The sequence below is a fragment of the Oryza sativa genome, chromosome 8, assembly GCF_034140825.1.
Source record: "Oryza sativa Japonica Group chromosome 8, ASM3414082v1".
Taxonomy (NCBI): Eukaryota; Viridiplantae; Streptophyta; class Magnoliopsida; order Poales; family Poaceae; genus Oryza; species Oryza sativa.
This window is the reverse complement of record NC_089042.1, coordinates 17,507,558-17,524,505: the sequence shown is the minus strand read 5'-3', so window position 1 is coordinate 17,524,505 and position 16,948 is coordinate 17,507,558. Positions and strand designations below refer to the sequence as shown.

The 16,948-nt window shown below is 46.1% G+C and overlaps 1 protein-coding gene and 1 pseudogene across 1 annotated transcript; one reads left to right on the top strand and one right to left on the bottom strand.

The window, feature by feature from the left end:
• Positions 1–612: 612 nt before the first annotated feature.
• Positions 613–5,539, bottom strand: LOC107277197 (uncharacterized; annotated as a pseudogene).
• A 2,843-nt stretch (positions 5,540–8,382) lies between these two features.
• Positions 8,383–9,661, top strand: LOC107282007 (disease resistance protein PIK6-NP-like). Its single transcript, XM_015794074.3, has 2 exons — positions 8,383–8,472; positions 8,575–9,661. Exon 2 carries the CDS (start codon positions 8,605–8,607, stop codon positions 9,346–9,348), a length of 744 nt encoding a protein of 247 aa, XP_015649560.1. The 5' UTR covers positions 8,383–8,472; positions 8,575–8,604; the 3' UTR covers positions 9,349–9,661.
• The last annotated feature ends 7,287 nt before the right edge of the window (positions 9,662–16,948 follow it).

Sequence of the window (16,948 nt, the reverse complement as noted above, 5' to 3'; positions counted from 1 at the left end):
TAACCATGCCGTGTGGGTATGGGGTACCCATAATCTCCACACCCGTGCGTTGCAATTCACTCACATCATCTTTCCTGCTCCTCTATGGGTGATCAATCTCCCTCTTCAATTCGCTCACATCATCTTTCCTGCTCCTTTATGGGTGATCAATACATTTTCGATCGAACCAAAGGTATAACGTCAAGTTTGGTGAGGTGAAATCCTGCTGAGTTCATGATACGATTCTTGATTTCATCCGTTCAAAGTCTACTTAAGAGAACTTGGTTACCCTGTTAGGAGTTCATAATGTGCCTATTGATTTGCGGAACAAAGTTCTCTCTTTGTTTTTTCCCTGGTTGTGTTTGCTGAAGCACTTTGGGTGGATATTTCTGAAAAATTTCAAATATATGGGATGGGGGTAGTACTTAGTCAAGACTTTCTCTTAGTTTCAATGAGAAGTTTGGTGCTCTGGACAATGTTGGTAATTGCAGTGTGTTTGAAATATGCTAGTACGATTTATCATTGAAGTTTTTACGGCCTTTCCTAAGTGAGGCAGTAACAGAATTCAATGGCGCTTGTTGAGGCAAGCAACAAAATTGCAGCAAATGGATCTCCACACTGGAGCTTTGAAGCAGCCACTTTGACCTTCTCTTTTGGGTTATTACACGAATCAGGGCAAAAACGATGGACGTCCATCATCAGTGCTGTCAGATGCAGCGCTTTTTTTATGATACATAAAACCAGGCAAGAACTGCTGTCGAAGCCTTTCATTGCTGTATTATTCCGTGTTCGATGAAGTTCATGGCAAAATCAGTGTGATTCTGTCTGCGACATGCATTCGATGCATTCCTTGCCGTTCATGCATTACATTTTTGTGTTTGTTATCACACTAAAATGTCATCTTCCTGCTCTCTAGCGTTCTTCGAACACCATGCCATTATCGCCAGGTCATGCTTTTGCATCCGCCTGTGCTTGGAACTCCTGAAGCAAAAGCACTGAAAAAACCCGGCTGATTCGTGAAGAATGCATATAGATCGATGCTGTCATCGTTTCCTCGGGCGGCCATGGCTGCAATGGCCATATTCTTTTTACTACCACCAAGCAAGATCCACTTACAAACTTACAATGGTAGCTGAGGGGAGCGAAGGGAGCTAGCCATGCATCATCTCTCGCTAGCAGCGATATGGACTTCCCCTGGACTGGAATGGTGAGCAATGCGACATCATTGCCCGTTGGGTTAGTGCAGGCTGCCGCTTTGGCCCGCATCAGTCAAGGCAGGCATGGTTAGTGATGCGGGCCAGCCCGTTGGGTTAGGGGCATAACCCGCCCCACTTTTAGCCCACTCATCACAGAGCCAACTTTTCATATTAAAAGTCGACCAAGTCACCTTCACTGCGATTAATGCAAAATCAGTCTCTATCTCCTCGACGGAACAGCAAATGTTCAGCAGGGATGCATGAGTCTGTGGCTACCTTGAACTTCAAATCCATTTGAGCACCCATCACTACAGCAACCACAGGCCACTTCAAGCCACGTACGGAACTCACCTATAGTGCCATCAAAGAGCCGGATTTCTTCATGTAACCCACTGGTAAAACAACCGATCAGGCGCATAGCAAAACTGCTTTGCACTTGTGATATTGCAACCTCTATGGTCGACTCACTTGTGATATTGCAGCTATGTCAATCGCGCCACAATAACCATGGATGCGGCATGTAAACGAGCTATAATTCCATGTTGTCTATGTCATCTATGATTGATACACCATCGATCAGCTGTAGATCTTCATTTTCATATATATATTCACCAGTCTTGATCTTCATGTCATATTCGATTAGATTAGTGCCGATCAATTGGATCCCTCGCTTAGGGCCAGCCATGTGGATGAGAGAACCCTACAGAATCAAATAAGAGTAAGAAATATCTAAAGCTGAATGCTTCCCTTATGATGTTTCACTTGTAGCAATATTTTTATACCCTACAGAATCAAATGAAAGTAAGGAATATCTAAGACATGTTTTATTATTGATGGCCAAGAACTTTGTCCTGTATCAAACAGAATGTACAAAATACATAACGGTGTTAGAGAGGGAAATTGATTTTGTTCTGAATCACAGGTACTAAATCAAATAAGCATGTAATATATTCATGTGCCTATAAGACTTAGTATTCATGCTATGCATGTTCATATGCCTATAAACAAATGATTCAGTTTTGTGAGGTTTACTTGCTAGCAACCAAGAGTCCAGAATTATTCTATTTGATTTTGTTTGGAATACATGATACTTAGTTTCATAGTATAGATCTGTTTTTGTTGTAAATCATCATTTCACAATATATATAAGACTTTGTAAGGTAGTGGCTTATTGTCATGGGCCAGATTTTGTAATGGCATGATAAGCATGGGGCCAAATATTCGGCCCAGTACTAACTATCCAACTACTGTCAGAAGACTAGGTTAAACCAGAGCCTGCTCCGATGATAACATGTTAACAGACTTATTAACTATAAAATAATTGCATACATGTATAAATGTGCACGCCTGCTCCACGACAATGGGATCATCCCTGCTAAAATTGACAAAATAATTAAGAAATGTATCCAGCCTATCCCGCACTGCTATGTATCCATACAACTCCACCAAACCATGGTCCGCAGGTACTTTAGCCAACCTTAATGAGAAAAATTGCAACATACAACAAGTTCCGTGTGACATGCAAATTCCATTGCTGTCGATGTTGCAATCCGTGGGCTTTGAAAACATCATTGCCTCCCACCGAGCTTCACAGAAAAATACAAGTTCTGTTAAAATTAAAATAACACAATAAACAAATGCTGGCGATACAAAATGTAAACATGCTTCTTGAGGATTCCATAGTCCCATTGGAAAGTTCCCCTCTCATCTAAATGAAAAACTATCCGCTCCCTTGAAAAATTTTTCTTCTAGGAAATCCCAAGGATAAAGAGAGCCATATCAGGAGTCCGGGATTGATCATGTTTTTTTTTTTCTGTACAGGCAAGGAACCTATCCAACATCTGTTCTTCCAGTGTGTTGTCTCCACTAGAAAAGTAGAAAGAACGCAGATATAGCTAACCTGACAAGATCGGAGTCCATGTAGGCATTAGTTTTAAATCAGTGAAGAACCTTTCAGTGAGTTCCTGCTCACTGGAGAGCAACGAAAGCCTGAAGAATCAGAGCAGTGCGAGGATGATGAGCTGGAAGGGGGGTTTTGCTGTGCTGAGCTGCACTGCACGGTTGTATCTAGCTTTTCTTCTGCAAATGATGCAGAGGGAATGTGCTCTGGAAAACCTGGCATATATGATGTTATTTTCATCTTGATGCCATGCAAATGTACTGGAACTCTAAAACGAGAGTAATCTCTAACCACCCCAGAAGGGAAAAGGTTCATTTATTTTATAACCCCCTAAACTATTCCTCAGTTCACTATACTCCCAGAACTAGCAAGACAGGTCATTTCACCCCGTAATGAAATATATTTTCTTTTTTCGTTTTCTAGAAATCCTCTTTTATGTTGATCTTTTCCCGATGGTAGACAACACATTCTATATTATAATTATTTTCGTGATTTCCATGACTATCTGCATAGTAGGGTGTAGCTAGACCTGTTCAACACTTAGTATGCACATGTGTGCACCAAAAAGAATGAAAAGCCATAGCACAGGGCATGATTACATCTATCACTTCACAAATTTTCAAAATAAAACATGCTTTTATAAGAAACAAGAAGATCAATAACATTCTGGAGTTAACTGAACAAATTTCCAGGCAAAAAAATGGCTTAGGGAGTTATCTGGACAATCAGAAAACTTTGGATAGATAGGAGATACAATGTCTAGTGAGATCACAACCTTGAGTATGATGTCCTACACCCAGGGCGATGTCAGCACAGGCTGCAATCTGCTAAAGGTATGATCGTTAGATGCCTCGTGCTTTTGCACACACCAAGCAATGAAACCATGAGTTGTTAATTTCAGAAGATTTCCATTTATATATGCCAATGCACCGCAATCAAAAATTATAAGTAAACAGAGGAAAGAAAAATTAAGTCGAGATTTACGGAGAGAATATATCAGTTGACCCTATAGCTTGGAAAACGCCCTAATAATGAATAAAAATAAGAAAAAGAGATCGACCACTTACTTTCATTACGGTCAGCAATATGATACTCTTTTTTCCAGCAATCTGTGCCCCTGTATATAGAACCGTCACAATGGCTGCTATATGGGAGTATCTCCATAGGGGGTACACCATCCTCAATTGGGTAAACAATTAGCTGTGGTACCCCTGCAGCCAAGCTCTCTTTTGTCTCCACTGCTCAGTTCACAACCAGTAACATCCACAATTTCTCCTGTTGTATCAGCTTTGTTGTCTATGACTCCAAAGGTTGTCCCACAAACACCTTCGTAACCAGAAATGACATTCCCGCTTGATGTCCTCCCATCTTCTGCACCATTCCCGCTACAATGAGTAATGAACTTGTTCATTGTGTCAGTATTGCTTTTCTCTATATCCTTCGTGCCTTGGGAAATGGCAGAGTGCTTGCCCAAGGAAATAATGAAACCCTTGGCAGAAGGGTTGAGAGGTCTTCTTTCTGGTTCACCCAACTCCTCGCCATTTACTATATTGCTGCTAGCCATATTTCGATATCCATGAAGAAATCTATCACAAAGAGCATCAAAGTCATAAATAAGATGGTAAGTATTATCAGTCAGGAATGAAGTCATATAGAATACTAGTATATCCAAGCCTGAAATTGGTTTCTGGTTTCTATCTGTGAGCCTCTTTTCTCTGTGTTTGGAAATCATCATGGATTAATTGCGTGGTTTTCCCCCATTTGCCTTTTTTTATAAAAGAAATCAACAACACAAGAAGTGTAAATAAAAACCCAGACTTGGTCCCAATCCAGATCCTTTATAAAGGCTTGTTTGGTTTACTATCATACCAAAAAAAATAATCAAAATCTAGGTAATTTTTTACAATAGCAATGTTTTGGTAAGGTAACATTGAAAATGAATGTGTTTGGATTGATGTCAATTAGGAGCCAAAATTTATATTATGGTGAAGAAAGTTCTAGAATTGTGTCAAATTGAGCATGGGCATTACCAACCTTTGGCTTGAAACCAAGCCACCACATTACTAACTATTTAAACTAAAAAATACTATATATTTTGGCATTGATCCAAACATGCCCTAAAATCTATATAGTAGCAACAAAAGGCACAAACATTACCGTGAGAAGAGAAGGGCTCACCGGGAAACACTACAGGTAGGTCGATTGGCTGCGGAATCAAAGCAATGAACTCGTCGCGCAAGCGCTGATGGCCACCACCATGGAGATGCCACGAAAGACAGGAGATAAGGAGAGGACGAGGCGGCAAAGAGGCGGCGCATTGAGGCAGGAAAAGTTGTCCAGCCGCTCTCCACCGTCGCTGGTCCCGCTTCGCTCTCCGCCGTCAGCCGGCCGGTCACGAGGCGGCGGCGCCGGTGCTTCGATTGTTGGCTGGGATCGATGGGGTTAGGGATTTTAGTGGGGAGACGAACAGTTTAGTTGGTGAAAAGAAATTTATTTTTGTCATTGACCGGATATTAAAAGATATTTTCAAATACGAATAAAAGAACTAATTTCATAACTCGCCTAGAAACCGCGATACGAATTTATTAAGCCTAATTAATCCATCATTAGCACATGTGGGTTTATGTAGCACTTATGGCTAATCATGGACTAATTAGGCTTAAAAGATTCGTCTTGTGATTTCCATGCAAACTGTACAACTAGTTTTTTATTTTATTTATATTTAATGCTCCATGTATGTGTTAAAGATTCGATGTGTCTGCATTGTACTGTGTAATTTTAAAAAAAAATTCTCCTCCACTCTGTGTGTGTTTGGTTTCTGGAATAGTTAGAAAAGAATGGAAGTTTGAGGGGTGGGGTTGTTAAATACGTTGTTTGGATGGTATCTACGGATTGAAGGAGTTCTACTCGGACAAGACTGGGTCTTTACCATATCGTGAGGGGTCCGATATCTCCGAGTCCTACTTGGAGATCAAGTGACCCGCGGTATATAAGATACCCCCTGGGTAGGACCTAAGGCATCGAATATCACCACCAACACATCCACCACAGCCTACGGAGCCGGAGCACGCAGGAGCCAAGCCACCGGGAGATCTAGTGGGACCAACTCGACTACGGTCTCGTCGGTATCATCGAGTTCTGCTATTCCCTTTATAATCTGTGGTTTTCATCATATAATCCCATACCAACTGGATTATGGCTATTACTTACCAAGGAGCCTGAACCAGTATAATCCTTGTCTTTTGTTTGCTTGTTGTCGTACTATGTAGATCCTCGTACCAATGGACCCCAATACCCTCTATATCTGGTCTACGGGTACCCACCGTCGACAGCGCTGCCTTCCTGTGGCGACCCTGCTGCCGCCTCCCCTCCCGCTGGATCTGGCAGAGGAGAGGGCGCCACCGCTTGCCGCCACCTCCCCGTGGGAAGCACGCCGCCCCTGCAACACTCCCCGACCTCCATCACCAGAGAGATAGAGTGGATAGAGAGAGAGGGGTAAGAGGAGGAGAAGAAGAAGAAGAGATAGGGGGAGAGAGAGGGGATCGCGGAGAGGATGAGGAGAAAAAGAATCTCGATGACCTATTGCATCGTGCACTTTGTAGTCCACCACTTGACTCGGCTCGGTTTTGGAAGGTATCGGTTTTAAATTAACCATCTGTTAACAACGGAATTTTGCATCAGAATTGGAAAAGAAGGAACAAGATTGAAGTGGATTTTGTGCGGAATTGAGTTGGATTTGGAGTCGGACTGCGCATCGTCTAGGCATCGTATCAGCTAGAAACAGAGTCGGAGTTTGACTAAGCCGATATGGCAAGTGGCCGATACGGCCTGACTTGGGTTCGATATGGGCCCAGATTGGAATATCCGTCATTGCCAATTAGAGATAAAACTCGATTAAGGCAATTTGGAATTATCTATTTATGTTATCCTAAGTTGCAATGATGCATATCTTGGTTGACCACGAGTACCAATAATTGTGTACTGAAACTGGTATTGGCAATGCGGTTCCATGGAATTCAGTTCACGCCAATTTCCTATGGCGCACCCTCTTTGGTGTCACTATTAGGTGGTGCCAGGGCGGGTTGTGATAGCCAGCCATTCCGAAGTTCTTGCCTTGCCATCCCGCCATCCGCCCTATTGACTTGTGGAACAAAGCTTGATGGTCTATTTTCTGCAGTCTTCCAATGGACAATGGTAGACCGAGGTATTTCATTGGGAACAAAGGTCTGGTCACTAGGATGTTTTCTAGGATCTCATCGAGGCCGATGTCACTGCATCTAATAGGGCAACCTGTGACTTTTGTATGTTGGCGCACAACCCAGTTGCCTGCCCAAAGTTTTGCAATGCCTGGACATCTTCTTGTTTTTAGGTCGATGAAGACCGCCAGTCATATGCATATATTAAGATTCGGAAACGCACCGACCTTCCTCAAGGATTACTAATCAGCCCAAGGTCCGTTGCTTTGGATATATAGCAGTCGTTGCTATAGGTCTATTGCTGTGATGATAGAAAGTGGGTCTCCTTGAAATAGGTCCATGGCATGATGTATCACATTTGCGGGGATGCTATTTTGCGGGATCTTAAAACCGAAAGTTGTCAACAACCCCACAACCCAGTCATCATATCTTTGTGGAAAACTATGTTGATGTAGTTCCACTTTATAGAGTCAAAAGCTTTTTGAAATGTCCACTTAAAGAGGAGCATGAAGTTGTTATGTATGCTCGCCCACAAATAAAGACATTTTGATTGCCGAAATCAACAAGTGTATTAGAGCAGGTGCAATAAGGCTGATTTTGGCACTTAGCTTTCCTAACTCATACTCTTTGTTTTTAGCTTTCCTAGATAGACTGTAGTTTTGTATTTATGTTTAACGTTTGACCGTCCGTTTTATTTTGAAAAAAAAATTACGATTAGTATTTTTGTTGTTATTAGATGATACTTTATGTGTGACTAATTGTTTTTATAATTTTTTCACATAAGATAAACGATCAAACGTTGGACATAAAAACTATAACTATACTTAAAATGAGACAGAAATAGTATTTGAAAAACGTGCTAACAGAAAATCGTAAACTCAATTAGCCCTTATAGGGCTCTACTCACAGTATATTCATTTCATCTCAAACCCATGGTCTGCACTGCTAGAAAATAAAAATAAAAAATAAAAAACGATGAGTAAAATTTGGAAATGGAGAGAGCAAAGCAACCAACTCGCTGGCTCGCTGTGGGCCCGGCCTATCGACTTCTCCACCTGCTCCGTCTGCTGCGAGTCAAACATGTTCTCGTCCTCTTCGTCTATGACCAGTTGACCACCACTCCACTGACCACTGATCAGTCTCTGCTGCTGCTGCGTGGAACTCTTCCAGCTCGCCGCCGAGCTTCCCCAGGATCACGGCGGTGAGCTCCGGCCATCAATCAACATTCGCCCCCGCCGTCTTTTGCGGTTCGTGTTGATTCCCCACCTGCTGATCTAGATCTGCTTCTGCTTCTGTTTCGCAGGATCTTTCTTTGCGTACGGTCGAGGAGCATATGGAGGGGTTTCTGGTGACCGCGGCCACCGGGGCACTCAAGTCCGTCCTGGTGAAGCTCGCCGCCATGGCCGGCGAATTCGAAGGGGTGCGCGGCCAGATCAGTTTCCTCGCCGACGAGTTCGCCGCCATGCACGCGTTCCTCCTCAGGATGTCGGATTCGGAGGAGGGGAACGCTGACCCTCAGGACAAGGCCTGGACGAGGGAGGTGCGGGAGCTCTCCTACGACATCGAGGACAGCCTCGACGAGTTCATGCTCCATGTCGTCGACGGATCCGCTAATCCGGATGGGTTCATCGTCAAATGCAGGAATTTGCTGACCAAGACCATGGCCCGGCGTCGGATTGCCAAGATGATTGCTGAGTTCAAGGCACAAATCAAAGAAGTGGGGGAGAGGAATGCGCGATATATGAATGGTGGGATCAGTTTGATGAGGACAGCTAATGCGACCGTAGACCAAAGAGCTCTTACCATCTTTCAGGATGTGTCATCTCTAGTTGGGGTTGATCAGCCGAAGAAGGAGCTCATCGATCTGTTGATGAAAGATGATGGGCATGTGGCATCCGAGCATCTAAGGACCATCTCCATTGTTGGAATTGGGGGATTAGGGAAGACAACGATCGCAAACCTCATCTTTGAGGAGCTGAGGGAGCAATTCGATTGTTCTGCTTTTGTGTCTGTGTCAAGAAACCCTGTGTGGATATTATGGGTACCCCATACCCATACGGCATGGTTATCCGACTAGTCATAGGGGATAACTTATATCTATGGGATATGTAATAGATCATGACTCGGGTATTACGTTTCCTTATATATTACGGAACAGCCTAAAGTCCTGGTTTGATAATATTGTAAAGTAGATTTAGGAAACCGATACCGTATTGGTTAAGGTTTCTATCTTGTAATCCTGCCCCCCACCCTATATAAGGTGGGCAGGAGGCCCTCTAGGGGGCATGAGACAACCTGATCGTCAGATCAATACACACTCGGCGGATTCAAATCCCCAAACAGGAGTAGGGTATTACCTCTCATTGAGAGGGCCTGAACCTGTCTAAATCCTTTGTCTTCGCATCCATCCACTTTTAGGTCTCGTGCGCTACCCCCTTTTATTATTGCCGAATTCATGTTTCGACAGTTGGCGCGCCAGGTAGGGGTGCGTCGAGATTCCCGTCGGTAAAGTGCGTTGGAATCAATCACCAACATGACCGGATCGTACACGCGCGTCATTCACCGCCGCAAGAAGCACGGAGGGCGCGTCTCATCAGAGCGTTGAGCGCCTGCCAGATCGAGAGATCGCGCCGATCGGTCGTGTGCTGTTTGGACTTCCGGATCGGCGAGCAGCTACGCGTGACCGGCAGCAACCAGCCGCCGGCGCATGATCTCCGTCGACGTCGCTTGGTCTAATTCAATCCGGCCGACCACCTCGATCAATCTACATCCATGCGGCTGTATAGTCCACGCGTCAGATCGATCCGCATGTGCATCACATGACGAGGGTCAAGCAGGGAGCAAGACTATGGCATATGCATCTAATCTTCTTCCTGCTAATTAGATTGATTATTAAATCAGATTGATTGATGGTCTTTTTCCTCTTTGCTCTTTCTTCTGGTGTATGCATGTTGCCGGCGACCAAGGTGTTCAATTAGGCACGGTATGATTAAGCCGTCGCTACGCAAGGCGAAGCCGTCCACTCTCTGAGCGAATCCAACTCGTGGGCTGGACAGGCATGCACGAAAGTTCACATAACGAGATCGCTGGAGATGTACAGGATGTGTCGATTCAACCGCCATGCATGGATTAATTAATCCAGCCATACATGCATTCAATCGCTGAGATTTATACATTTAATTTGCTGATATTAATCAGATTTATTTTATTTGTTTCCATGAGAATCTCGGAGCATCACCGATGGACGTCCTGCGGGCTATGGCCACCACGGGCCACACATGGGAACAGCCAGCCTATGGCTAATCAGGAGAGAACACGTGCAGAAAGTTGATCTTACCGATCAACAAGCACCATTAATTTACTTAATCATGCCTATATATTTTTATCATTAACCAAGTTGGTTTGTTGTCTTGTTCTGTAAGCACGCCGAGCCATGGATCGCTTGATTAGTCCTAGCGACAGAGTGCAACACCAGCAACCAATTTTCTCCGTCTCGGAGTCAGTCCGGTCGAGAAAATCAATCTCGGCGAGTTCAACAATTTAAATCTCCGACTCCGCCGGGTTTTTTCCTTTTCAACTTATTGTTGTTTATTAGATTGATCTCTAAATATCAGATTAATCTCTTGGTATTTCCTGTTGTTTACATGTAATGCTGTGGCACTGCTGTTGCCGATTGGTGTTTCCGCCTGCACGGCTGGCCTATTATGCCGTCGTTGTTGGGCATCTACGACTTCACTGTCGGCCTACCTCCGTCGCCGCCAACTGGTGTCCTCGCCTAAACGGTTGGTTGGTCACACCACCGTTCATGGGCGTCCACGTCTTCACCGATCGGCTAGCCTTCGTTGCCGCCGACTGGTGTTCTCGCCTATACGGTTGGATGGTCGCACCACCGTTCATAGGCATCCACGACTTCACCGCCGGCCTGCCTCCGTCGCCGCCGAGTGGTGCCTCCGCCTACACGGCTGGCCTATTATGCCGCCGCTGTTGGGCGTCTGCGACTTCACCGCCGGCCTGCCTCCGTCGCCGCCGAGTGGTGCCTCCGCCTACACGGCTGGCCTATTATGCCGCCGCTGTTAGGCGTCTACGACTTCACCGTCGGCCTGCCTCCGTCGCCGCCGAGTGGTGCCTCCGCCTACACGGCTGGCCTATTATGCCGCCGCTGTTGGGCGTCTACGACTTCACCGCCGGCCTGCCTCCGTCGCCGCCGAGCGGTGCCTCCGCCTACACGGCTGGCCTATTATGCCGCCGCTGTTGGGCGTCTACGACTTCACCGCCGGCCTGCCTCCGTCGCCGCCGAGTGGTGCCTCCGCCTACACGGCTGGCCTATTATGCCGCCGCTGTTGGGCGTCTACGACTTCACCGCCGGCCTGCCTCCGTCGCCGCCGAGCGGTGCCTCCGCCTACACGGCTGGCCTATTATGCCGCCGCTGTTGGGCGTCTACGACTTCACCGCCGGCCTGCCTCCGTCGCCGCCGAGTGGTGCCTCCGCCTACACGGCTGGCCTATTATGCCGCCGCTGTTGGGCGTCTACGACTTCACCGCCGGCCTGCCTCCGTCGCCGCCGAGCGGTGCCTCCGCCTACACGGCTGGCCTATTATGCCGCCGCTGTTGGGCGTCTACAACTTCACCGCCGGCCTGCCTCCGTCGCCGCCGAGCGGTGCCTCCGCCTACACGGCTGGCCTATTATGCCGCCGCTGTTGGGCGTCTACGACTTCACCGCCGGCCTGCCTCCGTCGCCGCCGAGTGGTGCCTCCGCCTACACGGCTGGCCTATTATGCCGCCGCTGTTGGGCGTCTACGACTTCACCGCCGGCCTGCCTCCGTCGCCGCCGATTGGTGCCTCCGCCTACACGGCTGGCCTATTATGCCGCCGCTGTTGGGCGTCTACGACTTCACCGCCGGCGTGCCTCCGTCGCCGCCGAGTGGTGCCTCCGCCTACACGGCTGGCCTATTATGCCGCCGCTGTTGGGCGTCTACGACTTCACCGCCGGCCTGCCTCCGTCGCCGCCGAGTGGTGCCTCCGCCTACACGGCTGACCTATTATGCCGCCGCTGTTGGGCGTCTTCGCTTTCACAATCGACCGCCATCGTCGCCGCCGACTGGTGTCTTCATTGTTATTGATGGACGACTTTGTTCCCACATTGGCCACTTCTACCATCACCAAGGGGAATATTACAAAGCTAAGTCATCATTTATTTTATTCTTTATATGATATTTTTCCTTTTTCTCTGCCTCACTACACCAATTGGTCTTCCATTGAGTAGTGAGTCGGGGGCTACAGATGTTATATCATATTTTTTATAATATTTATCTTCATTGCTTGCGACATAATCTGAGTACAAAAGTACCTATCGAGTTATGGAGTTCTATCTTCCTCTGCTTTCCGTTTGGTTTGCCAATGGATGGTTGCCTTTGGGCCGATTCCTAGCACCCGGGGGCTCGTTGGATGGACCGAGTAACGCAAGGTGCTAAATATTATTCGGAATAAATCAAAAGCATAGAGATGAGATAAATTTATTTTCTGCTCTTAATAATTGCAAAAGTACCCGAGTAGTAAATTCTGATCCGTGAAACTTTATTCCATTAATGACGAACTCATGTCACTCATATGCATGTTTGGGAAGTGCCTAGGCCGACTCCCGGTGCTTGATGGTTATGACTAGTCGGACAGAGTGTTTAAACGTACAGAGTCATCTGCTCGGGGAAATCAAAATTGACAAGAGGAGAAATACATATTTATAAATATTTTAAAATACTTGATTTTTTCTCGAGTATTATATTTATATCAGATACTACTCATCCTATATGTTTGTTCTGCAGGATCCAGATCCAGATATGCATAAAAGGGATTCATGGTTTTAAGCTTATCTCTTACGCTCCAGGAATGGATCAGTCAGAACATCACCAACCGGCCGCCTCGTCTGCCGCCGACTGGTGCTTCCGCCTGCACGGCTGACTTATTATGCCGCCGTTGTTGGGCGTCTACGACTTCACCGACCGGCTTGCCTTCGCCGCCGCCGACTGGTGCTTCCGCCTGCACGGCTGACTTATTATGCCGCCGTTGTTGGGCGTCTACGACTTCACCGACCGGCTTGCCTTCGCCGCCGCCGACTGGTGTTTCCGCCTGCACGGCTGGCCTTTAATGCCGCCGTTGTTGGGCGTCTACGTCTTCACCGACCGGCTTGCCTTCGCCGCCGCCGACTGGTGCTTCCGCCTGCACGGCTGGCCTATTATGCCGCCGTTGTTGGGCGTCTACGTCTTCACCGACCGGCTTGCCTTCGCCGCCGCCGACTGGTGTTTCCGCCTGCACGGCTGACTTATTATGCCGCCGTTGTTGGGCGTCTACGTCTTCACCGACCGGCTTGCCTTCGCCGCCGCCGACTGGTGTTTCCGCCTGCACGGCTGGCCTTTATGCCGCCGTTGTTGGGCGTCTACGTCTTCACCGACCGGCCGCCTCGACCGCCGCCGACTGGTGTTTCCGCCTGCACGGCTGGCCTATTATGCTGCCGTTGTTAGGCGTCTACGTCTTCACCGACCGGCCGCCGCATCCGCCGCTGACTGGTGTCACCGCTTGCACGGCTGGCCTGTTATAACGCCAACTGATGCTATCTTCTTCACGGCTGGCTACATCGCTGTCACTACTAATAGGCATCAGTATCTTCAACACAAGCTGCCTACATTTGCCATGGCTGCCGACTGTTTTCTTCACTTCCATGGCTGCATGATTCTGCCAGTGTTGATTGGCCTTACCATCTTCATCGCCGGTCGTCTCGTCTGCTGCTGACTAGTGCCCTCGCTTCTACATCTGGTTTATACAACTATCACTACTGATGAACATCATCGTCTTCCGTCGCCGACTGGTTATGTTGTCGCCGACTAGTGCTTTTATTTTCACAACTGCGCGTCTTCACTACCAGTTTGCTTCTGTTGCCGACGACTCGTGTTCACTTCATCACGGCAATGCAACTTTGTCATCATGGTAGAGCGACTTCATCTTTATTATCTTCGGCACTGGCAAACTCTATTGATGCTACTTCGCAAGTTTTGCTACTTCACCAACCACGACGTCTTTGTGAGCCTCGACATCTCGGCATGCGATGCCATGTTATTTTACTACAACAAGAGGCTCTCCAATATTCAGGATTTCTACTTGAACATCTTCAACACATATCTTCAATCAAGCAATAACTATTCGACGACAAGAGGCTACAGTTCTCGACTCTATGTTCAGTTGTTTCCCAACTAATCAAAGAGTCGGGGGCTACACAAATACAAGGCTCAAAATTTGACAAATTTTATGTCAAGCTGAAGAAATCAATTCATCAACCCACGAGTCAACTCCAGGAGTCATTATCTTCATCTTTGCTTCGGAGCAGACATTCTACTTCAACAACTTCAAATATTTCGGTTTAGACGAGTTGGACAACAACATCAACTCTCCTCCAAGTGAAGCATCTACAACAGCTATAACATTAATTTGATGGATTATTGTCACTGACATCATCACCAGCACCTCTGCTTCATCGACCCTGACATCTCTGCTGTTGCTAATGGATGATTATGTTTTCGCCGACTTATTATTTCACCTTCACGGTTGACCTACTATGCAAATGCTGATGAGCGTCTTTGTCATTTTCATTGGTTGCTACACTGCTATTGGCTGGATCACCGACATCGTCATCTTCATCATGTCGGTTGCGTTTGTTGTCGTCAACTACACAACTTTATCGCTGAGCGCCTTCATATTCATTGCTGGCTGACCTGACTGCCGCCGACTGGTTTCTTCGCCTCCATGGCTATGCGACTTCAGTACTTTTGATTGGTATCACTATCTTCACTACCACCAATATTTTTGCCACCTCTGGTGGGCAATATTCTCTCTATATTGGTTGTCTTGTCTCTATGCCAACTGCGTCAGCTACCATCAATGAACAATTGTGACTACGTGCTCAGGGGCTTACTAGCTCAAATACAAGTATTATATCTTCAATTTGGACTTGCTCCGGATACATGCAACATGAATTCATGATCATGGGTCTATTTTATATGCTCAAAGACTGGACTATTTATTATTCCCCGTAAGGGTTATCAACTGAATACTTGCGCCAGTCGGGATTCAATTGTTACATCTATTTTGGAGTATCCCATAAGGGATAACCACTCAGATCAGAAGCTATTCATATGAGCTACGCTTGGTCTATATTACCCGGAAGATTTATTACTCGGGAGCATGTTATATGCGTCATCCTTTAAAGGGTGTCGAAGGCATATGTTTTGGCCTAGGCCTAATATGTCTGCAGCCCATATTTTCAGGTGTGGCCTGTCACGTTCTTTTAGGGACTTAGGCACTTTTTGCTTAGGCCAAAGTGCGCGTGATCAAGTGCCCAATACCTTAAAATCCTTTTATACCGCAGTTACTTAACTTTTTAGGAGTTGGTACAATGCATCTTAAAAGGTGTCAAATAGTAAAGCTTTATATAGCTGTCCCGCTGACTTTTTTATATATAAGTCAAGGTGCTGTTTGGGTTTTTAAGCAATTGATTGGATACAATATCATTGCTTTTCGCCACGTAAGTGTGCATTTTTATTGACCAATATTATGGCTTAGGCTGATTATATATTGTGGTCATTTTCTAGGCGGTTGGTAAATCCTTTATGAGTTTATTTACTCGGATTTTACACCACATATGCCATATATTTCTAGGTGTGGTGAAACCATGTGTCTTCTAGGGACTTAAGCACATCTGTTAAAGCAGTGTGCGCATGGCGTATGCCCAATACTTTGGAAATTCCTTTATTCACAATATACAAGCTTCTTTATAGCTATTTTGCTATATCACTCATCATATTTTACAAAGCAGTTGGTATATCACTCGGATCATGTTATTTGGAGGATTCACACCGCATATGCTATATATTGATATCAAGTCACTTGGTTGATTACGATTATCAAAACCACTCGGTTGGTTGGATTATTTATTCCTTGACTATATGCTTGGTTTGTTCAATTAACCACATTGTCGGGGGCTACACCTATTAGGTGCATCTAGTCGGTGCACCTGACTTTATTTTCCAGCCCTCCACAGTCTTCAGATTTGGTAAAAGTACTCGGGAGACCATGACAAAGATGATTGAAGCACTCGGCTTTGGAGTAATATGGTTCGAGAGAAGATTATCTTTTCGACTGCGAAGGTCTCAGGGGCTACTGTGGATATTATGGGTACCCCATACCCATACGGCATGGTTATCCGACTAGTCATAGGGGATAACTTATATCTATGGGATATGTAATAGATCATGACTCGGGTATTACGTTTCCTTATATATTACGGAACAGCCTAAAGTCCTGGTTTGATAATATTGTAAAGTAGATTTAGGAAACCGATACCGTATTGGTTAAGGTTTCTATCTTGTAATCCTGCCCCCCACCCTATATAAGGTGGGCAGGAGGCCCTCTAGGGGGCATGAGACAACCTGATCGTCAGATCAATACACACTCGGCGGATTCAAATCCCCAAACAGGAGTAGGGTATTACCTCTCATTGAGAGGGCCTGAACCTGTCTAAATCCTTTGTCTTCGCATCCATCCACTTTTAGGTCTCGTGCGCTACCCCCTTTTATTATTGCCGAATTCATGTTTCGACACCCTGACATCTCTGGAATCTTGAGAATTATTCTC